General features: G+C 48.6%; 1 protein-coding gene across 1 annotated transcript in view; it reads right to left on the reverse strand.

The window, feature by feature from the left end:
- LOC144797665 (uncharacterized) overlaps positions 1–18,768 on the reverse strand; it is a 53,082-nt gene extending 34,314 nt beyond the window's left edge. Inside the window, exon 1 of the mRNA XM_078668381.1 lies at positions 18,564–18,768. Within this exon, the coding sequence (XP_078524507.1) occupies positions 18,564–18,621 (58 nt within the window). The 5' untranslated portion in view covers positions 18,622–18,768. The remainder of the gene's footprint in view (positions 1–18,563) is intronic.
- Between the last annotated feature and the right edge of the window lie 1,324 nt (positions 18,769–20,092).

Here is a 20,092-nt window from a genome sequence, read left to right on the forward strand (position 1 = left end):
GTGCACCGCCTACACTTAGATACTGAGGGCTTGAATGACTCCGTCCCGTGGAACACTCTAGCTAGATAGACTCTTGCTCTCCAGCTGTGTACATGCGTGCTTGTCAACCTTCCAACCTGTTGCCATGACCTATGCAATACCACACTTGGTTTGTACAGCTAATTCCCTAATCCCACATTTGCCCACTCACACCCCCAGCGGGATCTACCTAGGCATCGACCTCCCGGGTATACATCATCTTGATGACTTGGTGATCATTTGTAGGCTTGCACTATTGCTTCTCTGGTCAATGACCCCCTAATACCACTAGGACTCCTCGTTCCAACTGCTGACGGGGCGCCACTCAGCCCTTCCAGCCACCCAGCACACATGACTGCACCTTGATTCCCTCCATTCTCTCACGACCCTGGCTGGTCAAACTCCTCAGAGCCATGATATAACTTCAGTACCTGTAACATTGCATAATGGTTGCCTCGGCTCATAGGAGACAGTCCTGTTGCCGACTGCACTGCCTTCCGTTCTCCCAACTCTCCCCTCTCCAAGATGGCGGCGGGCACCGACACCTAGACGCTCTGACGTATTGTCGGGGCGCCGCGGACACTGGGCAGCTGACCTGACACGCCCCCGGCATTCACCAGAACTCTTAACAGCGAGCGCCTTGAGCAACCAGCCACGGCTGCTTTTTGGCGACTCTCCGCGCTGGGACGTGGGTCTAGGTGTAGATGTCACCCGCCCGCTCTGCTGAGGTAAGGTGTTGGGCACGGGTCGTTTGTTGGTTGCGAAACGGGCGCCTACACCGCTAGGAGCCCTGACGCCCTGGTTGGGCCCCCGGCGTGTTCCCTCCACCCCCTAGGGACCACTGGCATCGGCCCCCTCCGAGGCCGTCTACAGAGTTGGGGCACCGGGTTCTTGAGCGTGCGGGCTTTCCGACCGCTAGGATGAGAGCTGACTTGCACTACCGTGAGTGCTCCTCGTGAGGGCTGACGCGGCTGGTGGCCAGGGGCGACCATCCCACCATCCATCGCCCTTTGAGAGCAGCGGATCACCGCCGCTCCTTGCCTCTGGTGCCCCTCCTGGCTGCGGCGACCCCCCAGGGTGGTGTGATCGTCCTGGACCCACTGGGACCCGGTGGGACCTCCGCGGACCTAACCTAGGCCGCTGACTCCTCCCCCCTCTTTCTGTCCCACGAGACGGGACATGCACACTTACCCACCCAAATACACCCCCCCGCTGGGGCTATTCACCCCTGACGTCATTTCCTTATACCCTCCAGATAACTACGCCATTTCCGCAGACCCCACGGGAGCAGCTTTGGGGCACTGACGACCGCCATAAAGGGTAAGTCGTTGCCATACTCTGTACGTTGTGCTTTCACCCTAGGTGCAGCAATAACGCTGGCTAGCGTTAGATCCTTCCTCATTTTTAAACACTACGTGTACGTTAAGACACCTAATGTCTGCTGGCAGTCCTTACCCAGCTTTGTTTGTTTTTAAGTGAACCCCACTAACCCTTTTATGCGTAGTATCCAACCTGTGTCTTCCCCCTCTCCTCTCCCTATTACCATATATTACTTCACCGTAATTTAGTAGCATCCCCCTGAATGGGCAACGTGGGGAACTGAATCAAAAGTTGAAGTCTTATTCTCTCCCCACAGGGCATCCTCTTGATGCAGGAACCCCTCTCTGGCCGGATCCGGCAACCACACAGGTTGTATCCTTTAGATGCCTCAGCCTGATGCGGGGCATCTCACTAAGTTTATGAGCACTGTTTTGGTCCTGAAGAATTGCCAATAGGGCATGAAACATGTCGACCTATTCACGATTGAGGGTTGAACGGGACTGACTTCTCGTAACTACTGCAGTCCCATTGCCCCTCACTTTTTATTAAGGTGGTGAACTACACGATTAAAGACAAAGCAGTAGACCACACCAACCTTTTTTAACTCACCTCACCCACGCTCACAACTTCACTCACTAGGGCCCTCACACCCTTACATCCACCGGCAAGGAACAAAAGATCTCCACAAGAGTGTAGCACCCCGTGCTACCCGTCAGGCATTGCAGCGCCGGCTTGACGTTGGAGCAGGGAGCCGATGATGACACGATACGACTAGCTGGTGACATGACAACAGCCGTTAAACCAGCCTGTTGTGTGAGGCATCCCTAGTTCCGACAAGGGATACCCTTCCCTGTTGCACCCTAGGAAGAGAGGAAGACAACACCCTGCACTACGCAACCACCATTCCCAGGGGAACTGTGTGCAACTATTTGTTATATAGATTGTTGGGACCGCACACTGGACCCCTATAAATATTGTCCCCCCGATGTCCCTCCTTGTTGTTGACCACACCACAACACCCCTCATCAGCCAGGCTAGCTTGAATCCAGTGGCACAGTGAGCAAGGGATCCACGTCTGGGTATACCCATCCCGGATAGGGCGACAAATGAAAAAAGAGCAAGTGATGGACAGAACACTGAACAATGTCAGCAACCAGGTCATAACTTAAATAGAAGGATTGATCACTTCCAGTCTACTGTAATAACATGGTTTGAAACGACGTACCAAGGACACCATTGTGCAGCAATATACAGTGTAAAGAATGTAGAAGTTGCAAGATCAACATATTAATAGAAAATCAATATGTAGGATTAAATTGTCCCAGAATGCTTGTTTTTGGTTCAGAGAGGACCTAGCCTGGCAGTTCGGGCTGGACTGTTCCTATGGGGAGCAGGGTCAAGACTGAATTGCATATGGCTGGGTCTAAACTGGAATGGCGTGGAAAAAAACAATGGATTTAACACAGATCTGTGACGGGGGTGAATGTTTGATTTGTTCAGCATTCCGTCCATAGTCTGTTCTTTTTAATCCCAGTCCTAAATCTCCTAAGAATAACTTGAACCACTGGCCAATTCACCTGGCAGATTCAACAATCTTAGAAGAACTACTGCCTTAGAAGAACTACACCTTGCAGATGCAGAAATCCCCATTACAGTTTTAGTGATAGTCAAAAGCTATTTTGAGAAACCTTACTAAAAAAAAGACAGCAGGTAAAATGAGGTTCCTTTAAGAAGTACAGAGCACAGAGAGGCCTAATTCCAGCACAAAGCAAGAGCCAACCCTGAGAAAGGTTCTTAGCTGGTCAAGCACCTTCTCTCAGCATTCTCGGGAAGAGTGCAGCTTTTTTCACACTGGTCTGTGTTACTAACAAAGACAGTAAAACTCTTTTAATAAGTGTGAACCCAAACATGGGTCCGTCTCTCAGAATTCACAAGGCCCCACCTTCCCCAAAGACAATGGGAGGAATTGTCCTATATTCCTGGATCTTCTGTAATTATTCTTTCTTGGCTCCCTTTGATTTTGCTATTTCAGGTTCCCTCAAAAGTCCCCTCTCAGGGCTGATTTATTCTGGTATTATTGGTATCGAGGGTCCTTTTTGATTCAACAAAGGAATTACTCCCCCCTTCTCCCCACTGTCCTATTGTGGGCTCTTCTAATTTGGCTACCTCGGTTCCCTCTGATTTGGATAGTCCTGGTCTTCTGTTAGTCTTCTTCTTGGGGTGATTTTTATTCTGGTACCCGGTGTCCTTTCTGATTCTATCTTACATGCCTTAGAATTCTTCTATCTCAAGTACCTTCTAATTCTGTTATTCTGTGTCGCCCTTAACTATCCAATTGCAGATCACTACAAAATAACCTATCCTATCTTCACTCTCTTGTCTTTCTGCTATTTTAGGCCTCTCAAGTGTCCTATCTCAGTTTCCTTTTAATTTGTTTCCCTCAACTCTCTAACGATTCTGTTTCCAACACCCCAATCAATTTTCTTCTCTTCTTTTGAGTCTCCTTTGGTTTGGCATCTTGAGGCTCTTTTGTGTCTTCTATTGAGTTGCTTCAGATTTTGCTCTGCCTTGATTTTCCTATTTTGGTGAGTATTAATTCAGCCAGCCTCATGCCTATTAACATTCCTCTTGGCGTTTGCTTGTATATCCATCTGCTTCATGGTTTCTGCTCAATTCTCCTATCTTGGGTACTAGCCTGGTTGCATTTAGATTATGCAACATTGAGTCCCTTTTGATTCCACTATCACTTAATTCTACTATAATGGATTTGTGTTAATATCTGCTATGTTGGGTACAATTTAATTCTCCTCTCACTTATCGCTTATGAATCTGATTGACAGGATTCTCTTAATTCTCTTTTCTTGGGCCAATCATGATTTTGTCTTGAGTTCCTTCTGATTCAGCTCTCCCATTTAAGTTTCTGTTTGAGGTCTCCTTAACCAGAAGCACATTTCCCTTGAATCTTCCTAATACCATTTTATTTTGATTCAGCTGTCTTGAATCCCTTTTGGTTGACCTTTCATTTGACCTTACTTGGGTTCTTAAGAATATCTGGTCTCTGGTTCCTTAACATTCTGCTTTTAGCATCATCTTCATTTCTCTTATATTCAGTATCTTTAAATTCTACTACTTCTGATATTACTTGAGTCTCTTATCTCAATTCCCCTTTCATGTGCCCCCTCAAGAAGTTCTGCTTCACAGACCAATCCCAGGTCTCTAAGCTTGTGTCCAACTTGGTTTGGCTACCTCGGACCCATTTTATTTCTCGCATCAAGTTGCTTCCCGAGAGGTTTCCAAATTTGATCTTCCTTAATTCTCCTACCTTGGTTCTCAATTAGAATTGCCATGTCTGGTCATGTTTAATTCTCCTCTCTCTGGTCACTGCGGTACACCACAATCCTCCCATCTTGGTCCATTCATGATTCTATAGTCTCTTTTAACCCCTTGCATGCTGCCGTCGGCCTTTGGCCGACGCGGCCCCGCCCATTTTGCGGAAGTGCCGCACTGCCGCGAAATCGCAGCCGCGGCAAAGGGGTTAAGTATGCTAGTGTTGAATGCCCTTTAGAGGGTTCAATTTATTTCTTTATTTAATGTGATTTTATATAGCATAAACTTTGCCCAAAGGTGTCAGAGTGCTTTACAAAAGTACCAGTTACATTACATAAGGACTTCGGAGTACATGAGTTACATAAAAGATACAACAGAAAAACTCTAAATTCACAAAAAAATGACAGTAAATACATACGTCTACTACAGATACTAGTGGTTAGAGTTGCATATATACAAGTTATACATATATACTGAACTGATGCATTTTAAGACGCATAGGAACACGGGAGGGCCGCCCATGAATCTGTGGCCCCCAGAGTTTCCTAACCCCGGCCAGCCGGTTAAAACAGTCCGTAACCTGGGGGTAACATTTGATTGTAACCTCTCCTTGGAGGCGCATGTGGGGAAGGTGGTGAGTTGCTGCTTGGCGATTATTCGCTCTCTGAGGAAGATTTTTCCTCTTTTACCTCATCAAGCCCGCGCCCTGATAGCACGGAGCACGATACTTAGCCGGGTGGACTACTGTAATGCCCTGCTCCTTGAGTCCCCTAAATTCCTGCTAGACAGACTACAGCGGGTACAATCGGCCGCTGCTAAATTGGTATTAGGCTGGTCAAGGAGGTCCTCTGCCTCTGGAGCACTGACGGAGCTGCACTGGCTCCCCGTGACACAGAGAATTAAATTCAAATCTCTGTGTCTAGTATTTAAAGCCCTGCATGGAAAAGGACCCACCTCTTTTCAGCAAAAGTTTGAGTGGTATGTTCCGGGCAGAGTGCTCCGCTCCTCAAGAGGAATGTTAATAAAAGTCCCACGCTTCAATACAGTTAGAGCAGGGGGCAGATCATTTGGGGTATCTGCGGCCAGGCTGTGGAACACTTTACCTCTTGAACTGCGGCAACACAAGGATCTCCTCGCGTTCAGAAAGAACCTTAAAACTTGGCTTTTCCCTAAGAACTAGGCCTGTGCATTAGCCCCTTCCTGTGTTGACATGGTCTCTGAGTTACTAGCGCCAAGAGGCCTGTCAGGTGGTAGCGCGCTTTAGAAATTGTATAAATAAAATAAATAAATAATAAGTTGTAAATTCACTCAAGGAAAAGATACAAAGGAAGAGTTGTCACTTCCTGAACTGTGCTAGGATAAGGTGGGGAAAAGAGGAAACATAGGGCTAGCGATGAGGAGGTTCAGGCAGCCAATTTTTCCAAGCCCCGGCTTTAGGTTAAGGTCATGCTTCCTGTTTGAATGAATCCATGATAGGTGATCATATTCTGTTTGCAAGCTTCTCCTAGCAATGATATCTCTTTGAACATTCCAGAAAATAAGACAGGGTTGATTTGACCTTGTTTGACTTTTATTTCTCATATCATGTATGCCTTAGGACCGTACTCCCTGTGTTTCCGCTGATGCCGCTATTTCAGATCACTTTTAATTATCCCCTACTGGTCCCTTCTTGCTTAGACTCTGTTAGATGCCAAACACTTGTCCCAAAAATCTGAAAATATGAAAGTTTTTCCATTTACCTTTTGAAGTTGGACCCTCAGAATAGCCCATACTGACTTCAAATGCTACTTTTGAAATACCTTCAGTAATCAATTTTCTTATTTCCTATTATTTATCATGTCGTGCCATGAACAGTAAAAGAGCATGGCAAGCATGTGCTGAAGACTAAGATTCACCTTCCATGTTAACCACTCTCCTATACCAACTCACAACAAAATATAAATTCTGAATACACCGAGCCAAGATTCTGAAAAAAGGAGAACACGCCTATCTAGGGTACAACTGAAATCATAGAGGATGTCTAGATAAATCGCAAGGTGAGTACACACCTCCATTAATAGGATGGCAATATGGTACGAATCCTCTGATAATAGGACAAATTCCAGCACAAAATGCATCCTTGCATCCATTTTGGATACAAGGATATATTTGGCACTAAAAATAAGTGCAAAATACTAAAACACTACGCGCAACAATTGCTCACGCTCTTCTGTTTACGTTGCTCCTGTCCATGCACGCTAAATGTTTACCATGAATGGCCCATTCTCAATACATTTTTCCCGCAAATTACACACAATGACATGCTGGGGCGTAATATCATAATTTCAGGAACTTCAGGTAACAAGCATAAAGCTCAATTATTGAAATTATGTTAAAACATAACATAAATTTCAACAAGGCCTATTTAGGACCTCATTTTGAATTTGGGGCCATGAGAGCTCTGCTGTCCTATTTAAAATGAGTGTTTTTCTTCAATATAAATACATCCAAATAAACCTTTCCCATCCAAAATTGCCTACTCTAGAGAAATGCCACATTGCAAAACTAGTTTTCAGGAACAATCAGTGTAATGGACATTTGGAGCTCTCTGTGAACTCCAAGGACTGGCTCACCTTTGAGGGTTAAAAAAACACCCAATGTATTCACCATTGGGTTTTTCCTTGTCCTCAAGTGCACTTCTACACACATCCAGAGGTGCAGCCTGTGGAAGACCCTCAGTAACAAATGTTCCCACGCAATAAGACAAGATTCAGGTGCAGTCCAAGAGTTTTAGGAAGGGTTTCAGAAAAAGGCTGGACTGCTGGTAGGTGTTCCACTGGGGATTTTGACCTCCCCCCGCCCCAACTACTCTGATGAACAGAATGGTCCTGGACCCATCAGCAGCACAGAACTTTTGACTCCACGAGGAGCGGTGTCAGAGCTTTGGCCTGCTGAGACATCCCAGTCGGCGACCAAACCTGTGGGTGGGCCGGGGCGCTGAGCTGCTTCTATAAGTCCTGGCTGGGTGTCAGCCCCTTTCCTGGTCTATATTGGAGGCAGGATATTGGGTAAGTGTTTTCACAGCCCAATTCAATCACAGTTTCATGTGGGAGAAAATCAGATAGTCATCCCCTCATTTTTCATCCACAGGCCTCAACAAGAATGCCGTTGATGTTCCCTCAAACCAGGAATGTGGTCCTGGAAGATGTTGGAACAAAAAGACAGTAACCAAGGGAGCCTTGAGTGAGAAACGGCCCAGAAGAGCCACTCATCTGGAGTCCCTCATTGAACCTTGATCCCTGCAGGGCGGTTGCACGTGTTTCCCAATAAATATGTGTGTGTAGAGACACCAGAGAGCGTCCGGAAGGTCTGGGTGGGCCTTATCCCCAAAGGGATCCAAGGAGTTTTCAACTCAGTGACAGTACAATCTACACCCATGTGTACCTCCTAAATAAAGGGCTTTGGCAGAGAGTCCTTGTCCCTCTTCTCTTTTTGGAAAATAGTCATCAATTCATTTCCACCTCCTAAAATATCAGATGGAGTCAGTACAGCTTTGTTGTGATAACTGCGCTAGAGTCACTCAGCGGTGCAGATAACACTGAGATCGACCAAAAGATCCCTTGACTCAAGGGGTAACACAATCAATCACAGCACCAACAAGGGGTCTAGGGCACGCATTCTCCAGTGTAGCCCACAATCATGCAGGAAGACCGAGAAGAATAATTACTATCATAGTATTTATGGTGACATGCACTTTAAGATACATGCTCTGCATTCTGCACTTCATCATTTGGCAACCACGTGCCTGAAAACTGCAACAAGCCCTGATCTTTGGACTGGGTAAGAGTGGTCTGCTTAATTCAAACACTCTGTTCATCACCACCCCCTTTTCTGAATTGAAAACTGCAACATGCAGGCGCGGCAGCCCATCGCACGTGCCAGGGGGTTCTATGGCTAGTCATGGATGATGAAGCATAATGAACCCTATCACCACACAGGGAGCTCAAGCCCTGCAAAGACCTTCTACACCTTGTGGAAGGTGCAAGGAGGCTTCGTAGACACCAGAAGCCCTGCTCTTGACTAAGGGCTGAGTCTGTGGTATGGCCACCTCAAAAAAATGCTTTGTGAGGTGTCTGCAAAGTCACATCTTTGTGCACACGAGGCAGATAGGGCTTGTAGTTGGACTGTGAGGGTGCAGCCGCAACTAGCCAACATCACCGTACCAGTTGGATGGTGTCAGAGCACAAGGCGTTGGGTTTAGGCCCGAGCTTATGGACAGACCCCACCACTAAATCAGAGCAGCAACCTTCTGGGAGAGCCTGAGTCACAAACTACAGCTCAGGTTCAGTGTTTGGAATGACAGTGCGTGAGTGCCTGAGCTGCCACTGTTCACGTGGCCCATAGCGAGGCACAACAGTGGCATGGACACCCATCTTCTTCCTCCATGCCGCTATGCCTGCTCTGATGCAGAACCCTGGATCATCCGACCTGCTGCTCTGGGCACTGCGGGATGTACCAGGGCTGTGATACAATTAGCTGAGACTGGCAGAAAGAACTTGTGGTCAGAGGACCAGGAACTGGCCTGCAAGGAGAACAAGGGTCAACATCTTCAGGTGTGGGGCGGGTGGGTGCCATACATGACCTGAGCAAGAAGGGGAGAAGAGTAGCCATGTGTTGCATTCCTTCTCCTGTTATCAAGTGTGTGCAAGGCCTGCTGTCACCATAGCAGGGGTCCTTTGGTGACTGCTGGAGAGACGCGGCGACCTGTGGGGCTGGCTTTGTTCTCTTGGGCGCTTCTTCACAATAAGTCTGCTTACCTCTTTTCACGTGCACTTTGGTCCGAGCCAGCTTTCTTCACACACAAGTTCTCTCGCTGATGCTCAAGGACCCACACATCAAGAACAATATCTTTTCATGGTTCAGTCTAAGATTCCATCATCCCTGGCATTGTAGCCCTGGACCTCGACAGCGAAGGGAAGCCAGCTCTGCTGGTGGACACGCCATTATGGACCTACCCTGTGCATCCCAGGGGCAACGCAGCCTTGAAGGTGGCCTCATCACGATACCTAAGGACCGACCCCGTTGACTGTAGTGGAGACCGGGCTCATACAAAGAACAGGATCAAAGACACTGCACACTTGCGAATGTGGACCTCTTTTCTGGGCTATTTTTCCACCATTATTTTTTTTTAAATCGTCGTTTTTTAAGACTCTTTCTAAATCCTTCCCAAATACCACATTGGAACTTACCTTGTCCCCTGCCGACCACTCGGCAGTCGTTGGCCCCCTTTCCCCGCATTTGGTGATCATTATCCGGTGTTCAGCCGACTGAGGTGCTGAGACACACGGACTTAGGACCGCGGAATCTAGCAGCGGCCATCTTGGGGGTAGGCTACACCTGCAGCGCTCTAGTCACCAGCGCATAATAGAGACGGGCATGCCTCCGCGCAGCGGACGCGATCTGCAGACGCGCCGTTTCAGCGCCGGAGTCACGCCTGAGTCCAGCCCGTTTGCGCCCATCAGCGCCAAGGAGGTGCCAGGGGCCAGGAAGGCTGGCCATTTAAACACTCAAGTTTTTGTTAGCCCCCTGTATTCTTTACGGACACAGCGTACACTTAAACCCCAGTGGAAGCCCTGTCACCATACGCTTCCACCTGAGGGGCTACTTAACGCTCCCGAGTATCAATGCTCTGGGAGAGGGACTAGCTCTACCCTCCCCGAACTTTGTCACAAACGGCCTAAAATAGGGAACCACGACCTTCCTTTGTCGGTCAGAGAGACTGGGTTTCTGATCAACGCCCGTTCCCTAATCAAGAACAACATCGCTTTCAGAGACTTCATCTCAGACAGAAACCCATCCTGGGCATTTATCACCGAGACCTGGGCCTCTGAGCACACAGGGCCTGAGCTCCTAAATGCCATCCCTGAGGGGTACTCCTTGGCAAGAATGGACAGACAGGGGCGCCGGGGGGGGGGGTGCTGGGAATACTTCACAAAACTTCTATAAGATGCTGGACCGAGCCCCTCTCCTCACCGCCTGATTCTTTTCAGGCCATGTATTTTGCTCTCAATCCCTCCCCCACGGTCTCCTTTTCTGGGATCCTGATCTATAGGCCCCTGGGCCCTAGGTCCGGTTTCAGTCATGACCTGCTAAAATTGCTGGAACCCTATATTGATAGACCTAATCTGTCCATTCTTGGAGATTTTAACTTCCATTTGGAGAATGAAAGCTCTGCTGATACTGCCCTTCTGCTGGATTCTCTAGCCTCCTGTGGGCTGAATCAAGGAGTAGTAGGCTCCACTCACTCTGCCGGACACACCCTGGGCGGGGTCTTTACCAACGACCCCAGGGTAGGATTAGGGTCCCCCCTTCCCCTGTCCTGGTCGGATCATCTGGCCGTCCCACTTAATTTCACACCCTCTCATCCCGTTACACCCTTAACAGATTCCAGTAAGTGGGAATTAAAAAGGAACTTTAGGGGTTTAAACAACGAGTCCTTAGCCCCTTTGATGGCTAGTCTCATGCCCACCTTAGCGAGAGACACTGATACTGCCGCTCTTGATCTTTTCAATTCCATCTCGAGAGCCGTGGATATCCTGGCCCCGATCAAGCAGCATTATTCTGCTAGAAAACGACCCTCAGCACCTTGGTACTCCGATACCCTTAGGCTGCTACGGCAGGGCTGCAGGAAGCAAGAGAGGCTCTGGAGATCACACCTCGACCCACACGAAAAAGATAAACATAAAAGTTTACTCAGGGACTATAAAGCTGCGGTGATGGCAAAAAAGAAAAAACATTTTGCTAAACTGACTGCCTCCCTCAGCTCTCCCAGGGAATTGTTTATAATCATTGATTCCCTGTCTGTCCTTCAATCACCCGACCCCATAATAGCAACACAGGAACTCTGTGATCAGATCTCAACCTTTTTCCACGTCAAGATAACTAACATTCACTCAGGCCTAGAAGCCCTTAACCTAGATCCTGGGCCCCTCCCTGTTTCAGTGGTGTCTCCCTTGGAAGAAGCCCCGGTGAGGGCTCTGGGTTCCAACCTTACTAATTTCCCTTCGCTCACTCTGGTGCAACTTAGTTTGCAGCTGGACAAACTTAAATCCGGATCTCCTCTTGATCCCTGTCCTTTGAAAATTCTCAAAGAGTGCAGGGAAGTTCTTCTCCCCCCGCTCCTGGAGGTAATCAATCAGACAATACATGAAGGTGTCTTTCCGACAGCGTGGAAAATGGCCATAGTCAAGCCCCTCCTTAAGAAGGCCACTTTGGATCCGGCGATTTTCAAGAACTTCCGCCCAATCTCCTTACTTCCAGCCCCCTCAAAAATGCTAGAGGCCCACCTAAACAGCCACCTGAGTGCCTTCCTGGACAACTCCGATCTATTGGACTCCTCTCAGCACGGTTTTCGGAGGGCACATAGCACTGAGTCCGCCCTGACAGTAGTCACAAATAACATCCGCGCTAAGGTCAACAGTGGCCAGACTACCCTTCAGGTCCTGCTCGACCTTACAGCTGCCTTCGACACCCTATCCCCCTCCATCTTGGCCAAGCGCCTAAGGGAGATAGGAGTGGACGGACCAGCGCTTAGCCTACTGACATCCTTCCTTGATCACCGTGAACAGAGGGTCAAGCTGGGTGACTTTCTTTCCCCAGTCAAGCCTGTGCAGTGTGGGGTGCCTCAGGGTTCGTCCCTGAGCCCCACGCTCTTCAATATCTATGTAGCACCGCTTGCCAGGCTTGTGAGATCTTTCGGGCTCGAAGTCCTATCCTATGCTGACGACACTCAGATTATGGTCTCCCTCTCGCAATCCGTAGACATCACAGCCCGAAATTTTAGGAACTGTAGGGAAGCTGTTGCGGGCTGGATGGTAAGGAACTTCCTTAAACTAAATGGGGAGAAAACGGAGGTCCTTATCTTCGGAGGCAAGCATGAGATCTGGTCGATGGAGTGGTGGCCCTCTGCTCTTGGAGCTTGCCCCACGCCCTCACAGTCTGCCCGCAATCTGGGTGTAATTTTTGACACCAAGCTCTCCTTCGACAAACAATTCAGCAGGACTACCTCAACTTGCTGTGGGGTCTTAAGAATCCTGAGGAAAATAGTACACTATCTCTCAATCGAGGCCCGAAAACAGGTCACCGTGGCTCTTATATCCTCAAGGTTAGACTACCGCAATGCACTATATCTAGGAATCAACAAACAACTAGTTCAACGTCTTCAAACGGTGCAAAAGGCAGCAGCCAGGTTTGTTGCTGACGCCCCGAGATTCTCATCAGGCTCCTCCATTAGGAGGGATCTGCATTGGCTCCCCATACAGGCCAGGATAGAGTTTAAGGTCCTATGTGTCACCCACCGGGCCCTGCATGGATCCGGGGCCGAAGACATTAGATCCCTTGTCTCCCTCTATACCCCCGGCAGGGCACTTCGCTCAGCATCTAAAAATCTTCTTTCTGTGCCACGAGTCACCAAAGCCAGATGGGGCGGTAGGGCGTTTTCCTCCCTTGCCCCCCGGATCTGGAACATGCTTCCGGCTGAGCTTAAGGGACAAACCTCCCATTCTCTCTTCCGGAAGGCATTAAAGACCTGGCTCTTCAGGGAGGCCTACCTATAGCCGGCGCACGCCCTCTCCCCTCACACAGCCAGCACCATCTGCAGCGCCTTGATGCCCATGGGCAAAGTTGCGCTTTTATAAACAACTATTCACTCATTCATTCATTCACCCTCAGAACCACTAAGGACCCGTTGCCATGGAGACTGCACTGCTGGGGTCCAGGCTGTATGGTTCAAGAACCAGTCACTCCTGGCGCCCTGGTAACGGGGCAGTCAGAAGCTTTCATCCAGAACTTTAGGAGGTGCAGCCTCCAACCCAGAGACAAAGGGGCTTCATGGGGGCGCTCAAAAGCTTGCAAAGGAGGGCGTGGAGACCATGTAACAGAAGAGAAGGAGTGTGAGCGCTCCCCTAGTGCTAATCACTGAACCTGCCAACTTTGGGGTCAGTGAGTAGAGAGCTCAGGGGTCTCTGCTTCCTCTGGTCAGCCGAGCTAGCGCATGAGAAGGTCGCCCGCCTCAGAGCCATGTGCAGGACAGGAGTGACCCACACCGCTGGCGAGCGTGCTTGCTTTAATGCATGAATCCGTGAGCTGCGGAAGCACAGCCAGGTGTGAGGTTGTGGCATGTCTGCACAGTTTACGAGAGTGTTTCAGAGATCCCCGTGAGGCCTCGGGCATCCAAGTGCAGCTCCCCGACAGTCCTTGGATAAGTGGACCTAGGGCACCGGAGTCCAGCCGTTTCTTGCCCACTCTCATAATGTCAGGAGACACATGACATTCATCACACCCATGTACCAGGCCGCCAGTGCCGAGGGCAGACACGTGTTAACACACGGTTACCAGCCCTGCAGCCACTGCTGGCCACAGGTAAACCGATGTCATCTTGAGGTCTGATTTCCTGTTTTTCAGCTAAAGAAACTGTTTCCTTTTCCGGTTTTGATGGGCAGCGTAAAGAAAACAGAAGTTTTTTGGGGGAGGAATTTAACCGCGCTTTTTTATTCATTTCTAGGAAACGTTCTGTTGTGTTGTTCGCCTTCCACTCGGTGTGAGACAGGTCGCAGCCACCTGCCCCGTTGCTGCCTTCTGGTCAGGCAGTGCGCGCGCTGACGCTGCTGTGGGGCTGACCCGGGAGGATGAAGGCCTGGACGCGGTCACGCACGGGTGTCCTAGTTGCAAATAGGCCCCGCCCCTCGAAGTAAGGCAAGAGAGTTCAACAGTTCGTGACAACAGGCTCGGACTAGGATTGCAATTATCGGCCCTGGCAGCAGGGTTGGATTGGGATTAAAAATCGGTCCGGGCAAACTAAAAAAAATAGTGGCCCACATTTGCATATTGCCTTTTGCAAATCACTGCTTAGGCGAAATTTTATTAAAAAAAGGGAGGGGGTCAAAAAATTGCACGGATTAGTTTACACTGGTGAAATACACCCGAAAACAAGTGAGGCCACTTTTGCTAAAGGCCCCTGCCCCCGCTCAATATGCACACATTAATGAGCCAGCCCAGCAAGAGAAAGGGAGTGACACCTATACCTGTTGCTAAACGGGAGGTAATGTGCGCCCATCTGCCTCCAGAAAGGCCACTCAGGCACCCACTGGGCCGCTGGTGGTATCCAAACAACGCAGAGACCACCCAAATCGCCCCCCCAGACTGCTCAAAAAAGCAGCCCAGCTGGAACTGGACACCGGCCCCTCAGGCATTGCCCGAGTGCCCAAGTTACCAATCCGACCCTGCCTGGCAGTCCCCCAAAAAGTGCCCTGTGCATTCACTGGTCGTGCCCTTTCAAAAAACGTAATTTGGTTAGTCTCATTGGCCTCTTTTTTAGAGAAATGTTTGATGACCCAAGCATTTTAAAGCCTATAGAATTAGTAAGATTGGTGAACAGTGGAAGCACTGCATTTTGGCCAGGTGGGCGAGGTGAAATAAAATGCCCCAAGGGCCACAATGCCTGATCTGGATAGGGCTGCCACCTGGCTGTGTTTTTTATACCGACATGGCCTGAATTTTAATATCCTGGACAGTGCAAAAATGAAGACAAACGCGAAAGTCTCTTTTTTTCCTCTGATTAGTATGTAAATGGTCAACGTACTTTAAATATGTTCTAAAGCTAATTTACCCAATCGTGACTAATAGTGAAACTAGAAAGAAGACAGAAAACAAAGCCATGTTCATGTTAAAAATGAATATGGATATTTTTATATAAAGAGTGTTCACTAATTTTATCATGCTCTGGGACTTGATGAATCTTATAACAAATACATTTCCGTTTTATTTTCTAATTGCTTTACTATAGTTTTACATAAGGTGAACTCGGCCATAGGGCATTGGAGCGATTTACATGAGCAACAGTTACACTCCACAAGATCAAATGTATTTTTTCTTGAAGGCATTGGGAGTTTAAGTGATTTGCCCAGAATCACAGGATGTTGAGCTGACGCGGGGACTGGAACGAGGTCTCCGAATGCCAAAGTAGGCAGCTTTGGCCACAACACCACATCCTCTCCAGTTTAATAAAAGCCCGATAAAGGTTATCTCACTGCAAGAAGGCCTATGCATACACACACACACCCTCAAGGTAGGCTTCTCTTAGTTCACTCCCTACCCACCCCTCCATAGACTCCGGGTGACAGTGCTTAATTTGTAAAAAAAAACGTAGTGCCGGGGCTCTCGACAGAAGGACACTAGAGCTTGCACCATCCGTTGCCACTGGCAGCACTGCCAATGACAGCACCAACATACTACTAATCATCACACTCTTAAAAGTGAGACAATTCGTACTATTACAGGCCCCCAAAGCTTTAAGAATGGCTTTGAAGGCAAATACTAATAACTGGAAATTGAAATAATAAACCGAAGTTGTTGTGTTCGTACCTAAATTGGCAGACCCCACTATGGCAGACAGTCATAAGCCTCGGTGCTGGCAATTAAGTGCCGGTACTGAGCACCGGAAAGCAATGGCACAAATTAAGCCCTGCTGGGTGATGGCCTTGCCGGAAGGGGTCAAGAAAAAGAACACAGCTACTGCTGCTCCAGTGGGGCCAGAGGTGTAAATGGCCCATATCCAAAGATCACACTTCCCCGGTGAGGCGACGGCCCCTGCAATAGGTACCATTGAGATTGGTAACAATAAAAATCTGTTATTTAGCACTAAGATGTCCCTTTGGGGGTGAACACGCGCTTTTACAAATACACATGTTATGTTAGGCATACTCCCACCCGCCCCCACCCACCATTGCCTGAATGTGATGGCCTAGCAGAGGAGGGGTCAGGTCCAAGACACTGCTTCGCGGCCCCACTGGGGGGCAGAGTAGGAATGACCCACAAATAGAGTAACACCTGGTCACCACTGAGGCAGATTGTCACACTTAACACCTTGGCCCCGCCCACCATAGCCTGAAGTGCGATGGCCTGGGAGGGCAGGAAAGGAGCAGAGGCCCTTTAAAAACTGGCCCACGTCACCTTTAGGCACCGGCCCATCGGCCAATGTCTGCCTTCCCAATCCGACGCTGAGTGACAACATGCTGACCTGATGTTGGTTGGGTCGTTGCAAGCTTGGGACTAACAGTGAACCCACACAGTGAGTGTTACGTTGAGAAGGACATGTGTCTTCCTATGAGGCATCCATCCCAGGCATGATAAAATAACAGTATATGATCGTGGAGTGGTGCACCACTAGGCCGCCTTTTCTGATAACAAAAGACTGACCAGTTGCTTTATATATTTCTTTATTTCAAAGATATCAAAAAAGTAGGCTTGGGCCAACGCGTTTCGTTCAATAGGCAATAAACTTCATCAGGGCGGTTTCTTGGAATAATGACACACCACCGGAGACGGATATATTGAGTCGAATCGTGGGTGAAAGTAGATATCAGTTAGTTCTAGGCGATGCGCCCTATCTCGGCCTCCCTGATAAGGGTCTGCTATATGTACCTCAATCGAGAGTCTGCAGCATCAAGGACCCGGATCCATGGTGGGACCACTTCTTACCAAGAAACCGCCCAGATGAAGTTCAATCCCTATTGAACGAAATGCTTTGGCTGGAGCCTACTTTTTTTTATATACTTGAAGTGAAGAAATTCTTCATTTAAAGGAACTGGTCAGTCTTTTGTTATCAGAAAAGGCGGCCTGGTGGTGCACCACTCCACGATCATATAGTATTCAATCTGCGTTGCAGTCTGCACCCAACAGCGGCATGTGCAGGAGTCGCACGTGAACACCTTTACCAACCATAACTCCAACTCAACAAAAAGAACTTAGCGGTGAAGTGCGGCCACTTGGGTCCACTGTTGGCCTGTGCTTGTTTATGATGAAATAACAGTGCAGAGAGCGCACTCGGTTAAAGTCAACTAGGCGCCATTTTGATCCAGAGATGCACGTGACGTTAAGTGCAGGTACTTGGCCTGTATGTATTTAGGGGTTTGAGTGAGTCTGCCCGTTGGCGGATGGCCTCCCCCCGCTACACATCTTTGTGTGTCGGATGTATTTATGGTGACCGGTGTGATGGTCAGAGGGCTGGACAAGTCTGAGAGGGGGGGTAATGTAGGAGCCATGCACGAGCGCTGTGGCTGAGCAGTTAATGTACACAATGCTCTTGGCAGAGTTAGGATGGTAAAGCTAACACTGCTTTCCCTTGCAATGGGTGAGTATATACGACTGCACTATTTTGGAATATTGAACATTATTTTGAGTAATCGCGCAATAGCATCTTCATACTGATTCATCCATTCATTCATAGGGGTGGGTAGGTTGACTGGCTGCGTGGGCAGCCTCTGTGCAGTCTGTGTCATTAGCCAGGTGGCCAAGCTAGCCATACCCAAAATATGTCTGGGCCGCAGTATTCTGGGATTTGGGCACCATCTTTGAAGAGAGATGTGTGTGAGGAGTAAGTCTCCTTGTAGGATGTTTATTTGCACCTCCAGCATTGGGAAGTGATACAGAGGCGAACAGGTGGGCAGGGGGCCCAGAGTGGGCATCTAAACACTATTTCTCTGTCCCAACCACGCACAGAGACGGTTCATCTAAGGGATGGACGGCATAGCCCAAGTGCTGGGCGCGCGCAGAGTAGAATGGACTCTATCAGCACAGATCTAAGCAAACCCGATAAACAGCATTTAGGACGGAGTGATTTGTCTCTTGGCGCTTAACCAGTCGAAAAGTGTTCTTAGTAAGCAAATCGGTTCTTCGGCTTTGGGAGGCTGACAGCCCAGTCGGGCGTTCCACGTGATGACCCTCCCCCATGCTAGCTACCCACCACAAGCATAAACACGAAAGGTGCATGAACCCGCTGGGCTATCGCCGAGCCGTGCACAGCTGCACGGAGGCTCGCTCGTGGCCTGACATCGCTAACAACATTCATTGGTCCGCCTTACCTGTGTCGGTGGAGGCCAGGAGCAGCAGCAGGGCCGCTGGCCACACCAGCCGTGCCATGGCGAGTGAGCGCCGAGCGGCCGGAGCGGCTGCCTCAAGGTGCGCTGCGTCCGGCCGGTGGAGGTTTCACCCCGCTCGGGTTTCCGTTCTTCACTAAGATACAGGAAGGAGGTGGCGGCCTAGAGCCGAGGAGCGCATGGCGCGTCTGCGTGGGTGTCTGCAGGGCAGAGTACATGCGAGTCTGTGCCGCATAGCGCTGGAAGCATAGCGCTGCAACAGGGGTGCGGGAGCAGAGGCGCGGCAGGTGCTGCGGCACCCAGATAACCCAAGAGGAGTTCATAGGGGGATGAATAGGCATGATGCAACTTTTTTGTGGGCAAATTACTGTTTACCAAACACATGTATATTTATTACATGTATGTGGGTGTAAAACGAAAGCCAATTTATATCTTGAATTTAGTCCACTACAGATTGGGGGGCTCAAACATTGTCCTGCCCCGTCCCCTGAAGAAGCAAATCAAACTTCTCCGTTTCACTTCTACAGTTTACACATATTTAAAAATATTTCAACATTATTGGCAGCACACATGCGGAATAGTACCTAAGCATGCTTTACTGTGATGGGAAAACGACTTTGTGTGATGCACACAAAACCAGCACCTGTCCGACGTAGATTGTTGTTTTTCGAAACATGCCTTTATCGTCACAAATTGACACAATCGTGCACCCAAAAATGAGAATGTACAGTAGCATCCTGGCCACATTGAATGTATATTTGATAGGTCTATTAATATCCTTTAATCCTACATACTGAGGTTCTTTTAATATGTTGATCTTGCAGCTTCTACATTCTTTACACTGTATATTGCTGCACATGGTGTCCTTTGGTACGCCGTTTCATACCATGCAATCCCTCTATTCAAGTTAGGACCTGGTTGCTGCAGCAGGCACAATAACCCACCGAGAGACCATCCATTAGTTGGTGCTTTTTAGGGATCCACCCCTTGCTCAGCCTTCCTCCCCACACAGTGGTTGGTTGACTAACTCTATTTATATTGTGTGCACCACCAAAAACGTTCCCTTTTAAGATTATTTTAGCTGGTGCGAGTAGTAGTCACAAAATCAGGCAGGATCTACTTAATAAACAAGGCACACCCTTTCAAATTCTGTTTGGATAGTTCACCAAAAATCATGCTTCCCAGAGGCGAGTTGGTCATTTCTGAGGAAAAATGCCTAGGTGAATAATATGCAAGGCTACTTCCTGCGGATGCCATGAATGATGAGGATTAGAACTTATAATTTCTTTTTGTGAATGTAGCCTTTTATTCTCACTTTTAAATTCAAAGTACTTTCCCAAAACAGTCTGTCCTTTTCAGACACTCTTTGTAATATTAGGGGTAGCCATTGCCTATATACTCTCAAATTAGATGAATTTAAAATGTGCTGAATGTGTGCAGACTGCATGGGCCTGTATTTGTGTAAGACTATGGCTGGCCGGAGGCATAATCATTTCTTGAGCAGTGAAACAGCA

Source organism: Lissotriton helveticus, chromosome 12, assembly GCF_964261635.1.
Source record: "Lissotriton helveticus chromosome 12, aLisHel1.1, whole genome shotgun sequence".
Lineage (NCBI taxonomy): Eukaryota > Metazoa > Chordata > Amphibia > Caudata > Salamandridae > Lissotriton > Lissotriton helveticus.